At 34.0% G+C, this 16,618-nt stretch overlaps 1 protein-coding gene across 1 annotated transcript; it reads left to right on the top strand.

Moving 5' to 3' along the window:
* Window positions 1-1,303: 1,303 nt before the first annotated feature.
* LOC145583387 (uncharacterized) lies at window positions 1,304-12,128 on the top strand. The gene is made up of 3 exons (XM_081640630.1): window positions 1,304-2,791; window positions 9,483-10,527; window positions 10,824-12,128. Exons 1-3 carry the CDS (start codon window positions 2,696-2,698, stop codon window positions 11,351-11,353), a joined length of 1,671 nt encoding a protein of 556 aa, XP_081496756.1. The 5' UTR covers window positions 1,304-2,695; the 3' UTR covers window positions 11,354-12,128.
* The last annotated feature ends 4,490 nt before the right edge of the window (window positions 12,129-16,618 follow it).

Raw genomic sequence — 16,618 nt, forward strand, 5'->3', positions numbered from 1 at the left:
CCATCCCACTTCAAAGCTCTTGTGTATAAGAGATATGACTTGAAAAATACAGCAAATATTACAAGACTAATGTAAAAAAAATTACATTTTCCTACTAAACTGCTTAAGCGTTTACCAAAGTATTTAAGCATCCATATTGTCCATCTTTGTACTCTTGATTTGTTTTTGTTTTTCCGCTGTGTTGTTGTTTGTTTTTTTTTTTTTTTTTAATTTTATTTTATTTTATTTTATTTTTATTTTTAAATATATAATATATTTCAAATGAATAGAACAAAAAGAATAGATAAAGAAGAACAAAACACCACATAATAGAATACCAAGCAACGATTAAGGATAAATGGATAAGTCTATCACACTTTCTAAAATATAATTTAACTTAATAAAATGTGTTTGGGCATTGCACATTAAACTTGACTATTCTTTTTCAATGTATACTTATATGTTTGTGGGCATGAAGCCGATTGAATCAATCAAATACGGGTTGGACCGGTCATTCTCGTAGCCGTATGGTAGTAAGAGTTCGAAAGAAAATTCAATATTGACAAAGTATACATAAAATCGTTTGGTAGGGTAAAGTCATATTTTAACTTATATTGCTACTATGATTTGTTAACTATATTATATTGTAATTTTTCCTTTTTACAACACACCTGGCCGGCTTTGCTCTCTAAGGGAGCCAAAATTGGCCTCTTACCCTCTAACAATTGAACAAAAAATAGTAGAGATGCCATTGTTTTACTCATTAAGTTAGAATTTATGTTGGTTTCTGATTATTAACAGAAAGAATGAAATGAGTTATTGGTGAACTATCCACATATTATCTTTCCCACATCATCTGTATTACAATATATTTTTTACATTTAGTTTTTTAGTATTATAAAAACCATGCATTATTAAACAAAATTTAAATACAAAGCTTAGATGGAAGAAATGTATAGCATAGTCAACAATGTATATGAAATAAATTGATAACATTGCATGCAACAACTCTTGGATGTTAATCATTCCATTTTTGTAGATTAAAAGTTCATTTAAAATGAGAAAAAAAACGATAAGAGAATCCCCCTCTTAATTCTAAAGTGTCTTTGGCGCTACGATCTTAAAGCCACGAGACTAAGACCTGTTTTAGTATCTTTATATACCATATTTCACAACCTTATGACACTACTCGTACTTTATAAGTTTTTTTCACTTTGCGGCTTTGCGCTATCTATAAATGCATATAAAATAGGAAATACACAGCTTTGACCATAAATACAGGCGATAACAGCCCTCGAGGTGTTATAGCCCAACCCATAACGAACAAAAGCAAGGCTTCCTCCCCTTCCCAACACAGACAGCACACACAAAAATAATAAGAGAGAGAGAAACACGAAACTCTCTTTACACCCCAGAAGAACAACATTCATACCATAAGAGAGAGAAAAACTCGAAGATTTTTTGAAAATATTATTGCGGCTACTTCAATTTCTACTCTCCAAGATCAATCAATCAATCTTTTATTAATGCTATCAAATGAATTTGCTGCTCAATCATAATTTTCATTTATTTCTAAACTCCTTTTGATTCGATCTTTTTTGGAAAAAATTTAAAGAGAATTGAAAAAATTTCTTTGGGATTGTGCTTTTTTCTCAAAGTGTTGAATAATTCCCACTTTATTCCTCTTTTTTTGATTTTTGAAGAGATTCTTGATTTTCAATTTGGTGTTCTTACTCCTATTTTTGGGAAAATTTTAGAATTAGGGTTTCGTTTTTTTTTTTTTTTGTTTTTTAAATTTCAATTTTTTGTTTATTTTGGTGGAAGTAGTAGTACTGCTGCTGTTGGTTTTTAGTTCGTTAAGAAATTTCGGAAGAATCTTAGGTTTCTGTCGGATCGGCAGCTGAAATTACGGAGGTGTGAGAAAATTTGGACTTTGATTTAGGGTTTTGTATTGATCATAGGAATCACTAGTTGTCGATAACTGAAGATTACCGAGCTTCCAATTGTTGAGCTGCTCAATTTTATTGTCGAATTCGAGTTTCGAGTTTCAGTGGATTTAGTGCTGATTCTGTTGATGAGCATTGTTTAATCTGGGCATGGAAGAGTATTGTAGTTATAAGATCAGGCAATAGAGAGGATTACCGAGTTTTTTTGATACTTTGATTCGATTGAAGCTTGTTGGAGTAGCTAAAGAGTTGATTGTTAGAAGATCAGTTGGATAAATTTTCAAATTCCATTTGATTTTGGTAGCTTTGACCCTGTTATCCTACCCCTTTTGCTAGGGGATGATATTGTGTTCTGGGATTTGAGAATAAGGTGGAAGATAGAGAGAATCATAGTATTGCTCTTTAGTTGCCATCGTTTTTTCTGAAGTATCCAATTGGGGCTGTTAACAATCTAACATCAGTTACCTAGTTCCGGGGATAAAATTCATCGACGATCCTTTGAAAACTCGATTGCTGAGCTCATTTAGCATTGGCTTTGAGTTTGTTGTGGCAAGTGATTTGTGTGAATTTGAATTTTGAGTTGGTGGGCTGAGACTGAGTTTATGGAAGTATATTGAAGCTGGAAATGTATGTGGGGACATGGTGCATGGACAAGAGCTTAGTTGTTGGTTTGGTCCCTGTTTGGAACATTGCCCAAGCAATAGCATACTAGTCCGAGTGTTTGCGCTTGCAAGGGGTGACAGATTGCTGAGGCCCTTGGAAGTTTTGCAATGTCTCGCTGCTATCCTTTCCCTCCTCCAGGATACGAAAGGAAGCCTAAAGCAGACGGCACTAATGTGCACGTGCACACTGATGTGATTAAAAAGGTTAATACCAATGCTCTTTCAATTGGCTGTGATCCATTTTGTTCATGTGATGCAACACAATATGTTAGACTATGTGCTAATATGTAACTTTTTACCGGCACTTATTATACCACCCTGTGTGTGTGTGTGTGTGTGTGTGTGTGTGTGTGTTGTGGTCGGAGGGGGTGGGGAGGGGGAAGTACAATGCAGCACAAGTGCCACTCTAGGGATTTTTACTCTGTTCACTTTTTAGTGGGATGGGAAATACTGGCATACTGAATTCCATGTCTGCGGTTCCCTGTAATGAATTGATATTGGTGATTAGTAGTCATGAAGACTTAGTTAAGAAATTGGAATCACCTTAACCCCGTCAGTTTTGCATATGCCATGGAGGAATTTCGGCATATTTGCTAATAATTACTTCGTATATGCTATAGACAATCATGATTAGATATGCAAACTCAACACTCTTAGTTTCGTTGACTTTTGTATAGAGCCTATTTATGTGGATTACATGTATTTTTAACATTTTATTGATTTTCTTTTGCATGATACACGATTTGTTCCTTAAATTTTATTTAAGAAAATGACATCTGCTGCTGCTCATTTGATAACTTGATTGATGTTGACCTTGACACCTGAGGTTGCTATATGAGATTGTGTCCATCTTCCTTCTGCTCTATCACTGTTTTTCCCCTTGTGTATTTAATGTCTTGGAAGTAGTGGATGATTTTTGAATGCAGATTTTATATAATTAGACATTGGAAGTGGAGTGATGAGTTCTGGTCACTTATTTGTTTATCACCAGGATATCATATGTTTACATACTATGTAGAGGGCGCTGACAAACTGGAACCTAACTAATTAGATTTATAAAGTGTACTCCAATCTTACCAATGGTAAAAGAGTAAATATCACAATATAAACAATTCCTAGGAATGTAAGTTGCAAAATGTGATTAGATTGAAACTGTCCATCATAGATGATGTTGGTGCATTCTTAATAGATAGTTTGCCTTTCATTCCACATATGTGTAACTAGATACTATGGCAGAGTAATGAAAACATGTCCTAATTGTATGTGTTTTCAAAAGGTTCCCAGCTTTTAGGGATGGAGTAGTCTGAAATAATATATGCCTTAAACTTGAAGACTGGATTCTGAAATCCTAAATTTGAGCTTTAGCGTTAAGCCAAAAGCTAGTTGTGCAGGCTCATGATAAGTAAGATTTTCAATATATTTCTGACATTTATTCCAAGTGTTTCACGGCTAGCCAAGGTATTAATTAGTGGAATTATCTGGACTAAAACCTCAATTTTCGTTTTCAAGTCAAAACCTCTGTACTTGTCATACTTGTTCAATTCTGCTCTACTTAAATAATCTTAGCATTTACTGCTTAGCAAATTTACCTACCTTTACAAGCTGCTATTTGCAACATTTCTGAAGGGAACTTATGAATCAATGACCTATCCTTATTTAGTGAGCCAACTTGAGTCTACAGTGCTTAAAAGTGTTTTATACTGTGGGCTTCTCCACTTTGCAATCTCTATTTGATCTTGTTTAGTTTTAGTTTGTACTTGTATCTAATTGTAATCCAATTTTGATACATGTATTGCAGATTTATTATTGTTTATGTCAGATATAATTGAAAAGTAGACTTCAAGATCCACCTTACATTGAACACCCTAGAAAAATAAATAGATTATCTCACCCAATGAATTAACTCTAGATTTTTCATTGCAAGTTATCATAAGACCTAATTGATGACTGCATACTCCTTTTAAAGGTGTTCTCACTGATCTCTTACTCAAAGGTTATTGCTTGATCTCAGCCTTGACCAAACCAAAGCCTACTAGCTGCAGTTGCAAATTTTGGTTTAAGACATCATATGTCTTTTACTCTGTGTGTGTTCACAATTGTTGTTAGCTGCATTCAAAAACTTGTCATGAACTTTCTTAGCCGAGCTGGATGGAGATAGGCTTTTGCAAAGTAGTGCTTAGAGATTGTTGTTGCTTAGTAAGTGTTTACTAGGAAATTTGTTTGACTTTCTTGAGGGGCAAAATTTGCTAATGCGTGTTTTTCTGTAGTGGATTTTAAATTTTGCATTTACCTTGTGAGTAACATTGGTGTAAATTTTGCACATGAAGTATTCACTCTGTATCAACCATTGTTGTAAGAGTCATCGTCTGAATTATAGGATTATGATCCAATTTTAGCCAAAAGATCCAAATTGGAAACAGAATCGACATCGCTGCAGGATCAGTTAGGATTGGACGGTCCTTCCCCCCCACCCCCACCCACTTGGATCGTTGTTGGAGGATAGTCCTGGTTGATCTTTCTGTTCTTCTTATAAAAATGAGCCCAAAGCAACCAATTTTTTCTCATTAGCCTAGAAAATGACTACCCAACTACTGTAACTATAAATCTTCGCATATTAAATGCTTGAAAGATGTGTATATAGTTATCCGGTTATACTGATCCCAAACTCCCCTCATCAATCCAATGTGGGATCCTGATCCCGACAACCTTGGTATCAACGATGCATAAATAGTTGTAGTTGAGGGGATCACACTGCTTAAAAGAACTCTATGCTGCATTGTATGCTTAAAAGGACTCTATGCTGGACTGTGCTCTTTTTATGACAGCTCAAGTGTTTAGACAAAATGAAATTCATCTAAGTGCTTTTTTTCATAACTGCTACTATTCGTGATGATGATGTTGGGTGTTAGGTTTAGTGGCTACAAAAGTACAAATGTCATTTTTAAGTTAAATGTGGACTTGGAATTATTATTATATGATGTTAATATGATTTCTTATGCAATTATTAGTATTTTGGTGGATATTTTTCATCATGGTGATAACTGATAATGCATTTGTGGATAACGAGGATTAGAAATTTATTTGGGTTTATGGCTTTCAATTTGTTTGTTTTAGAAAGAGGGTGTTTGGGGGGGGGGGGGGGGGTGGAGGAAGTGGCTTCTTGTTTAAATTTGCACTTATTAGGTGTAAATTCGACCTCATTTTCTTGCTTTTTCTGTAATTGCTAAAGCTCATGATTCTCATGAAGCCAATTCTGCTTGATATTTAGACTGTTACACTCTATTCATAGTTGCTGCCTAGATCCTCTTTGGACTCCAAAATATGGTTATGAATATTGTAAAATGATTGCCTAGTGCTGCTTTATTTTGATTAAGGCTTTGACTGATTTTATTGGTTACGAATATTGTAGCCGACCCCACTTATGGGATTAAGGCTTTGATTGATTGATTGCCTAGTGCTGCTTTATTTTGTTAAGAAATATTTATATATTTAAAACAAAAAAGAAAAGAAAAGAGATTATAAAGTCTTTCACATCTCGATTTGGCGGATTTTTGACAAAGTTGCTGAATAGCTTGAGAGTTGTCGTGCCTCACTATTACCCTTAGGTGCAAGTACATGGCCTTTTGTGCTATTAGTTAAGATTTTTATCTTAACATTTTTTTTCTTATTTCAAAGTCTCATGCGTGGAAGAGAGGAAGAGTGGAATCATGGAGACGTTAAACGAGGTAGAGGGAGACCGAAAATGACTTGGTTGGAAGGAGTTAGAAAGGATATGAAGTATATGCATTTGCATGAGAATGAGGTATTTGATTGTAAGGGATGGAGGAGGAAGATTTTTGTGGATGACTATACGGAATAATCACTTTTTGGTTCATGTAGCCGACCCAGTTATAAGGTTAAGGCTTTGATTGATTGATTGATCTCAAGTCTCATGCGTGGTTGACTGCTAACAATGCTTGGTTATATCATTGCTTGATCATTACGTATGGCCATTCATTTATCTGTTTGGCTGATGGCCAATTTAGTTGTATCTTTGGGTTCATGGGGTGAGTAAGGTGACGTAGGTGATGATGGACATACTTAAAAACTGGGGCCTGGTGAGTGCAATTTAGATGCTATAGGATATCTTCAAATCAATATATGATGCGAGCTCAAATTTTTGGATGTTATTAGGGAAGGTAGCTTGTGGTAGTTTTTGACTTTTTGATTAGGCGTATGTTACTTAACATTTATTCTGATGAAAATTGCTGAATGTTATACATCATGTGTGGATTTTTTGCTTCATGGTTTTGTGTGCTGGGTCTTCTTAGTTGTTTTAGTTTTGTTGATGATCTCTCCATTGGAAATAGATAACAGTTTGAAGTACTCCTTCAAATTAATGAACTGAATTGTAATATTAGCCCGACAAAACTTTCCTAAAATGATTGGAAGATTTTGTAAAAAGAAAGTGTTGTCCAGTTTGAGAAACACAATGCTGATCCCTGATTGATTATACCTAGGGTTGCTCTTTTTTACTTGCTTAATTGAATACGTAAGGGACGCTATTAGGTGTTTACAGGATTAGTGAGGCTTTGGCTTTAGTCCCATGGCCTGACTATGAGTTTTGAATGGTAAGACTGCAATTAAGATCATTTAAAAAATATAAGCTCATTGCATAAATCCATTAGGCTGCGACATGAGACCTTGATCTCTATCCTTTAAGGATAGAGTCTGATACCTGAGCATGAATATTTTAATGGTTAGACCACGATCAAGATCAGTTGGAAGGATCCGTGCTCTTGAAATAGAGATATCAGGTTTAATCCCTAAAAAAGTAAATAATCTGGTATGAAGAATTGAAGATATTAAGTTGGGCTTTTAGGGGATATTGGCATGAAGATGTGCTATTAACTTTCATCTGATGCTGCTTTAATGAATTTATAATAGTCAACTTGTGCATTTTAGCCTCCCAGTTATAAATCTTATAATTGTTGAAATTTCAACTTTGCCTCCCAGTTTATTTCCCTTTTACGAGGCTGAATGCACAATTTTTTTGGTGCATAGACTTTAGGCAAATGTTGCCTTTGGGAAAGTGTGATGGTTGGAATTGGATGTTATTCAGGGGATCTACTGAGTGTGGGTGGCTTTTGTTACATTTGGATTCAGTATGCGAGTTATAATTTTTTGTAAATACAATGACATTTCTACATGTAAAAGTGCTATTAGTCCCAGCATGGTTTATTGAAACTAATTGAAGACATTATGTAGTGTACACTGTGTTCATTGAGGTTAGTTCATTTTCATACTTGCCAGGAGCATTGGCGTGTTTGAGTAAACTTGGAGAAACAGGTATCTATGAGTTCTTTGGTGAATCCATCATTTGTGAAAATAACATTTTTGCACTTTAAGTTGCCTAACAATGCACATGTTTGTGTGAATTAGTTGGTTGATGTTCTTTTATGCTTAATGGTCACTCTAGTGTCAAGCAGGTCTTTCTTTGAGAAATCTTCAAACTGTCAAAATATATTGATGATATTGTAAACGAAATATTTCCTTCCTTCTTTAATATTTGCACCTTTTGGACTTTTACTTTTGTGATTTATATACAAGGAAAAATATAATCCTATGGGATCTTGTTAGATTTGTCTTGATATATGTTTTTAAAATATCACCCCCCCTTTTTTTTCCTAAAAGATAATTAAAATATTCAATATATTCATGGTTAAAGTTATATACTAAAGTGTAAAGCTTCAAATGTTTCAAGTAAAAAATAACGAGGGAAGTATATATCTTTGGGAAGACAATTTGGTTTTTGTCATACAAAAAACTGTTTCTTCATTGTGTATACTTAAATATGGAGAGCCAAATAGATAAATAGAAGATTGAGAAAGGGAAAGGATGTCTATCTTATTCTTGAAGCACAAAATAACTTTTTTTGGAAATGGATATGGCTTTATCTTCCATATTGTTTGTTTGGTTCTGGTTTCCCAAAAGGGTAACTTGGCAACATGATTTCTATCTCTTGTTGCTCAAGTCTGCTTACAATATATATTTTTTTTATATGTTCCGCATACATATACTGTCTTTGGTCTGCTCATTATTGTAAATTATAAATGCTGTCGTATGTTCTGATTCTTATTCTGGGGTTCACAGTATCATTGGTTATAAATACATTACTTCGGTTGTTTTGCTAATCACGCTTTTTCTACTCTTTTTGGTTCATTGGTATATATATTCAGTGTGTAATATGGAAATTGAATGGCTCATGTTTGAATACTTTACTCACCTCATGGTTTTGACTTCCAAGTTATATAAATTCAAGCTACTGATGATTTTATGTATATGACCCCTATTGGCTAAAGACTAAATCAAGTGCAACAGATTATTATTTGTCTAAATGAACATGCAAACACGGTGCACTTTATGCAAGGTGAATCTAACACTGGTTTGCATTTTATACCCTGATTGCAAAGATGAATTTTATTCCTTCCCTTTGTTTGGGGAAAATGGTAATTTATGTAATTCAATGGACCTAAGGTAGAGCAGTGTGCTGCCAATGGAGAATAAGCTGTTCACCTGAAACCTGAAGATATATTTTCCGATGTGATCCCATCGTTATGTGAACTGTAGTAGCAGGAGGTAGTGATTTTTACTTTTTAGTGTGTTCTGACCTTTAGCTGTTTTAAAATTATCACATTTTTCCTATTTTACTCCTGATTCCTGAATTTTTTTACTCATGTCTTTTGTGTTCTTTCTCTACATTTCTCTTTTATTATAGTTAGGACTTAGGAGTGTTGTTGACTTGCGTTGGTCTTGTGAAGATCTCTTGATTGATTTGCTGGCGAAAAATGTTAAATCTATCTATATCATGCTGCAATGATCTTGATTGGAGTTGATTCATTGTTGACTTTTTCAGGAAAAACACAAAGAAAAGAAGCACAAAAAGGATAAGAAAGACAAGGAGAAGAAAGATGGAAAAGAAAAACGTGACAAAGAAAGAAGTGATGAAAGACATAGAGAAAAGAAAGACAAAAGGGAGAAACGTAGAGACAAAAAGAAAGACAAGGAGAAGGACCGAGATAAAGATAAACATAAAAGCAATCTCCTTCCAGTTGAGAAGAAGATTGTGGGTTCAGCTGACAGCCATGTTTATAATCCCTCCGAGAAGAACAAGGAGAGGGAAAGTGACAAAAATGCTATTTTGGCTGAGAAGAAAATTGGTGGGCTGTCTGCAGTTCAAAATGGAATCCCAGTTAGTAAGAACAATCACCAGGTCTACGAGGCTAAGAGTTTTAATCATGCCTCAGATCTGGGCAGGGAGAGCATGGATGAAGAAAGGAGAACAATCAATCAATATCCTAATAAGAATATTGGTGCAGAGAGAAGGAAGGATGGAGTTGTCAAGTTGGATTCAAAGAGTGGTGGATCTCTCCTGGATTCAAAGGAAAGGACCAAAGAGAAACCCACTCTTGATGAAAGGATGGATGCACGAGGTGCCATTGGCGATGCCAAATCTGGTGGAAGTGCTTTGGTCCCAAATCCTGTTGGAGTGGCTCAAAACAGAGTGGGAGGAATTGTCAGGCCTGTGGATAAGAAGATTGAGCAGAAAGTGGATGGGAAAGAAAAAAACAGGGAGAAAGAAGGTGGTGATAGAAAAGGAGAAAAAAGAAAGGAAAAAGACAGAGAGAAATCAGTTCTCAAGGACAAGGACAGGAAAAAGGAGAAGAAGAAAGACGAGATAGCTAAGGCAACAACTGAACAGAAGCAAATTCAAAGAATGAAAGATGGCAGTGATGATCACATGCTGAAGCCAAGCACAAAGGACGCAAACAAGAAGGATGTTTCAGGTGTCCAGAGTGTTGGGTCTCAAAACAATGCAAAGGATAGCAATCATCATGCTACTACTGTGAATAATAATCTCAAGAAACGAAAGGACACTGGTCTCAATGGAATTTATGATGGTGAGCTCTTTCTCAGCATTGTTTTTGACTGCTTGTGGAAATTGCTTCATTAGATAGATTAATTTTCTGTTAGATATAGGTGGTGGTTAAAAATGAAAAGAAAAATAAAGGGATCCAGCTCCTAGGACTATCACAGTCTAGTCCTATTCTTTGAACTGTGAAAGATTGGGAATAGTGCTCAAATGTGAATGCTACAGTACTACTTGTTAGATTTATCATGCCAATGATGTATGTACGATCTTGAATTTTCCTGTAGCTTATGTGAATGCTACTTATGTTTGGGTTTATCTCAACAGAGTTTGTCACTCGGCCTAATAAGCTGGCAAGAACAACAGCTTCTCCCCATCCGTTGACGGAAAATGGAAGGAGCTTGGAGCCTTGCCAGAATTCTGCTGCATTTGCTCCTGTTACACAGCGCCCTCCCACGAATAGTATAGTGGAACATAATCTTTCTCATGATGATACACAGAGGCCAGCCATGAAAATTAAAGTGGATGGCAAGGAATGCAAGATAAATGGCACAGTTGCTGAAACCTCTACACAGTCTTCTCGAGAAACAACTGCAAAAGCAGAACGGAAATCTGTTGCTCCTACAAAGCCACCTCATCCAGATACCAAATATCTTGACCAGGTGCTTTCAGTACCTAAATTGGATGCATGGTCTGGTTTTGACGACCAAGATTGGCTGTTCAACAGCAATTGCTCCCCAACAAGGAAGCCGGAGGTCAAATCATCTGGGATCAATGAGATGCCACAGGTATGGGCAAGAGCCTTGTGGTTAGAACCAGTAGATGCTTATGCTTTGCCATATGTTATTCCGCACTGATTGGCTCCATGAATTGTGGTTGTGGTTATTCTTTACCCCTGCTCTATGAGGAGGAAATCCTAGCCATGCTCGGAAATATTTGCAGCAGAGGCTGTGAGATTGAATTTCCAAATTTTCTGCCTCAAAAGCATGCTCCTTGAAGCTACGAATTTCGTAGTTTGGACTGAGCTCTTCCTGCATGTTCTGTACATTAGCATCTAGTAAGGTTATCAACTTTTTTCCATAGCTTTCTCAAATTGAAGGAAGCTATCAGTTGTGTCACACCTGCCTCAGCTATGACGCTGCTCGCTCCAAGAGCTAGGGTTTTGATAGCAATTTTAGGGCCTCCTGGCACGAGATAAATTGATTCTTTCGTAAGGGGAGTATAATCAGCTTCCCTAAAAGGCTATAGTCGCTACGGTTGGGAAAATTGTTTAGATGGGAGATGTATTAGCTTGTGAAAATATTTTTGTTAGAGCAATGGGAGCCTTTGCTAATCTTTTCAGTGTAAGAGAAACTTAGCTGTGGTGCATGCAACCACCGATTTTGATTTGTAACATAATACTCTTAATTTACAGAGAAATGTAACATAGAAGGAAATGGGAAGAGGTAGCTTGATATATACTTCGTATACTAATAAACTACGTATATTTTTTCCCCGTATGCTTAGGATTATTTAGATTGATTTGAACTTTTGAAGTGAACCAGATCTCTAGCAAAAAATCAATGGTAAAATAGCAAACAGAGTAACGGTATACCCCCTCTGTTTTTGTAAGTGTTTATTGGGATTTTTTGCATTATTCACTTGAACCACTTTTACTAAAGCTTGTGAATTATACAATTTTTTTTTTAATTTTTTTTTTGGTGTCTAGAGAGTTATAAAGGGCATGGATGAGAATCGATCCCAATATCTCTTGGGACCGGGAAGAAAGCTCTAACCACTTGAGCTTTCTCTCATTTTCAATTGTTATAATTTATATGATTGATAATTAAAGATATTATTGTTTTAATTAGAGTTTGTTCTGTTCACCTTATTTTCACTTATTTCAGGTGTAATAAGTTCAGATAAGTTCAGTTCAGATTTAATAACTTCTATCGTAATAAGGGTTATCCAAGTACAAATCACAATTAAAATAAGTTTTAATAAGTTCAGATTTGTTCAGGTAAGTTCATATAAGTTTAGCCAAGTTTCAAAGGAGTACCTTTTTTTTTTTTTTTAGGAAATGTTAGGATGACAATGGAATTTTTTTTTTTTTTTTTTTTCAATGGAGCACTTGAAAAAAAGGATGGAGTATTTTTTTTTTATTACTTTTCATAATGGAATATATACTTTATTCTTACCTCTAGTTTAAGGTTGTGTTTGGTTTGGGATGAAATCGTAAGTGTAAAACTAATACAAGTACATTTTCTTATGTTGAAATTACCGCGTTGTTTAGTTCACCTTATTTTCATTTATTTCAGAAAAAATAAGTTCAGATCAAATATTGTTACAAATCTAACAAGACCCCACTTGATATATTTTTTCCGTATAGATAATCGTATATTTAAGGTTAAAGTTTGGTCAAATTTGACATTCACATCAGATCAGATTAGATAAGCAAAAATAAGGTGAACCAAACAAGCCCTATATGTCTAGTGTAATAATTTTTTACATTATGAGCGTAGCAGTGTTTCCATTACTTATACAGTTATACTTTTTTTTTTTTTTTTGAGGCAATACTTTCTCTATTCCTTTTTGTTCTACACACTAACATTTTAAGATGTGTTACATTATGCGCTAGCAGTGTGTGGAAGATGTTCTGCCAGAACTTCTAGTACTTCATTGAAAATTAAATCTTACTTCGTACTTCCTCCGTTTTTTAATAGTTATAACACACACTTTTTTACGGTATTTAAGAAATGTGGGGTTCACATGATATAATATACTTTAAAATGGGGTGAGTGGGGTGTTAGGAGTGTAATTTAGTGAGTCATGTGCTTTAAATAAAGGAAATAGTACATATTTTCTCTAATATAACTTTCCATTTATAGTGTGTTGCAAGTATTGTAATATTTCCATTTTAGGAAAGTGTTGCAAATATTAAAAAACGGAGGTAGTATTTCTTAGTATTTAAAAGTGATACATACTAACGTTTGCTTAGACATTTATGGATTTTCCTAAAAAAAAAAAAAAGAAAAAAAACATTTGTGGATTGTGTGACTTATAATGACTTATGAGTTGGGGGTAGAGAATGACTTATGCCGTTATGCGTACACGGCAAATTATGTAAATGCTTATTTTCATATGTTGTTGGTCTGTCTGTTTCTTAAATAATTCGCCCTTTACAATTTTCCATTTATTCATCGATAGTCAAGCAAATAACAACTCAAAAAGATGCATTGATATAAAAATTAAGGGAAATAATAAATTAAACCTAACGGATATATAAAACTTGAAAGAAAAGATTAAGAATTATTTAGCATTGATAATATTTTTAGATGCGTCAATTTGTCATAAATTTCCATAGTTATACTATGATTAGTATCATTTAGTGTTAGTATGTCACTACGTTAAAATTCAATAGGTTGTTAAATATTTTTTACAATAATATTACAAAATATAAAGTATATAAAAGATATTCAGAAATATTTTATTTGGGTATATATGATTGTTAACTGAAAGGAAAATATCATAAGTTATAAATAGTTTACTTAAACATTTTGCAAGAAAAAAAAAAAAGAAAAAAAAGAAGGAAGCAAAAAAGACGGGAAATTTTTTTACAAGGTAATGAATGACAAGTATCATGAAAGAATTTGCTTGTAGTATAAGCTAATAGATAGATATTTGAACCTTTTTTTGTTTTCTTTTTAAATGGAAAAAGGTTTAGCTTCTTGTTCAAAATTGCGTCCATAAACATTTAATGATTTTTTTTTTTTAACACAATGATTCATTTATTGAAATATTGCAAAAATATGAAAAGTGTGTTTAGGTATAGGCATTTACTAATCCATTTATTGAAATGTTCTACATTCATCTACAAAATATGTGATAAGACTAATTATTATTATTATTATTGTTTTGCTAAGTTTATTTCTTGAAGATATAGGAAAAGATAAACATCAAATTTTTAAAATCATCAAAAACCACGTGTAAATTAATTAATGCTATTATAAGACAAATATACAATTATTGTAATATGTGATCAAAAGTCACTCGAATATGAATATTTTACTCACAAAATCGGTCTCTTTAAAAAACACATGCATTTGCTATGCAAAATTTTTAAAACTATATAAACACCTCATATTGTACTACAATTTTATTTGAAGATAATCAAAATTGATTCAAATTGCTCCATTTTACGGCTTTAAGTTGTAGAATGAAGTTCTTGTACTCCTAGACACAAAATTGGAGTATCTTACATCATTACATCATTGAACCCCAATTGGAAAATCAACAATAGTTGGAATTATTTTCCACAAATTCTTTAAAAAAAAATAAATGAAAAAAGAGTAGCCAAACACTTGGAGAAGATTAGACCTAATGTCCTAATCACCTAAGCTAATTTACCTAAGAGAGATGGGGAATCCCTAATTAAGGATGACAATGGGTCCAGGATCCTGTCCAGACCCTGTCGGACCCTACCTTGAATACAGGTATTGGTCCAATAATTATTTAGCCCCTGTGGGTTCGGATAGGGTAAGGGTCTGGGTACAATATATACAGACCCAGACGCTGCTCAGACCCTACAAGCGGACCCGTCAAACCCATATCCTACCCAAAGTCGTACTTAGAAAGTTAGACCTGCCCAATTTATTAATATTTAGGATCTTGATGATGAAATCGAGTATGATACGAAAGAAGACTACTAACTTTGTAATTGTGCATTTATTTATATGAGAATGACACTTTGAATTGTAAAGTGCTTATGGACAAAAAGTATTTTGAGCTTCTTATTAGTTTTTTTTTTTTTTTTTCATAGTTGTACGATTTGTCAAATTAATTATAATGTTCTCATGCTTTATAATAATTATTATTTTTTGGCGCGGTATATGTAAGTATATATGTAATCGTACATTAAAAAAAGATGATTAAAAATTAGGGGGGGAAAACAGTAACGAACCCTAGACTCTGTCAAACCCTACTAGACCCATTGGGTCCAGGTAACCCTAAGGGTTTGGGTAGGGTTCGAATATGGTGAAAAAATTATGAGTACGGGTCTGAGTATTACTAGACCCTACCCTTTTCCATCCCTATCCCTAATCCCTTCATTTCCAAAGTTTATGAACATTAATAATTAAAATTAATTTGAAAGAAATAGACGTTTTGACAAATAACTAACATTCACCCTATGTTTCTAGATTATCAAGAATAAATGCTCTATATAATTACATTCAACTACTCTATTATTTTTGCATGTGTACAATTAAGGTCTTCTTTAATTCAACTTATTTTTACTTATTTCAGAAAAAATAAGTCCAGATCAAATCTGATTAAAAAAAATAAGTTCAGATTAGATAAAAAAAAATAAGTTCAAATCAGATTATCGTTTTATGTGCAATTATTCACCGCTAAATATCTTTAGTTTTGTAATGAAAAAATTAAGAAATAATAAAATACACATAAGTACAAATCTAAGAAGATCCCACTTGGTCAAATTAAACAATCAGATAAGTTTTGATAAAATCAGACTATATGCCATAAAATGTGAATCAACTCTATTGTTACAACTTATAAAATCTTTTTAAAAGGTGAATTTTTACAAAAACTCTGTTTTAAAAGGTGATTTTGCACTACATAACAAAACTATGTTATAATAAAAATGTCCAACGTCTAGATATTATGGAATCGAAGGAGTATTAGAATTGTGTGGCGCAAAATAGTGCACTAGTCTTTATGACTTGAGGTTCCATGGATCACCTTGCATGCATGAGCCACATTACAAAATTGCTTGGCGTAGTCATCATTATTCTTGCTTTGTAACAACTAACAAGTGTATGGAAAAGTCTTTTGCTTCATTAATTTCCATGAATTTGACAAGGCACCGGAACATACTTACTTAAGCTTCCAAAATTATACTTATCCTTTCAGTCTTTCATAACTATGAGAGCACCTCACTTATCGCGATTGGACTGAAAACGATCCTTTTGTTTTATGGTTCAAAGTATCGTCATATACTTGACACCATCAATCTACTTTTGGAGAATCTCTTCCCCAGTGGTTGGGGGTTCGATCCTCATCCCCTCATTCCTGTGATAGGGTGGGGAGGACCCCCCGTATCTTACCGATTAAAAAAAAATATATCA

This window comes from Chenopodium album, chromosome 15 (assembly GCF_948465745.1).
Source record: "Chenopodium album chromosome 15, dcCheAlbu1.1, whole genome shotgun sequence".
In the NCBI taxonomy this organism is placed as follows: domain Eukaryota; kingdom Viridiplantae; phylum Streptophyta; class Magnoliopsida; order Caryophyllales; family Amaranthaceae; genus Chenopodium; species Chenopodium album.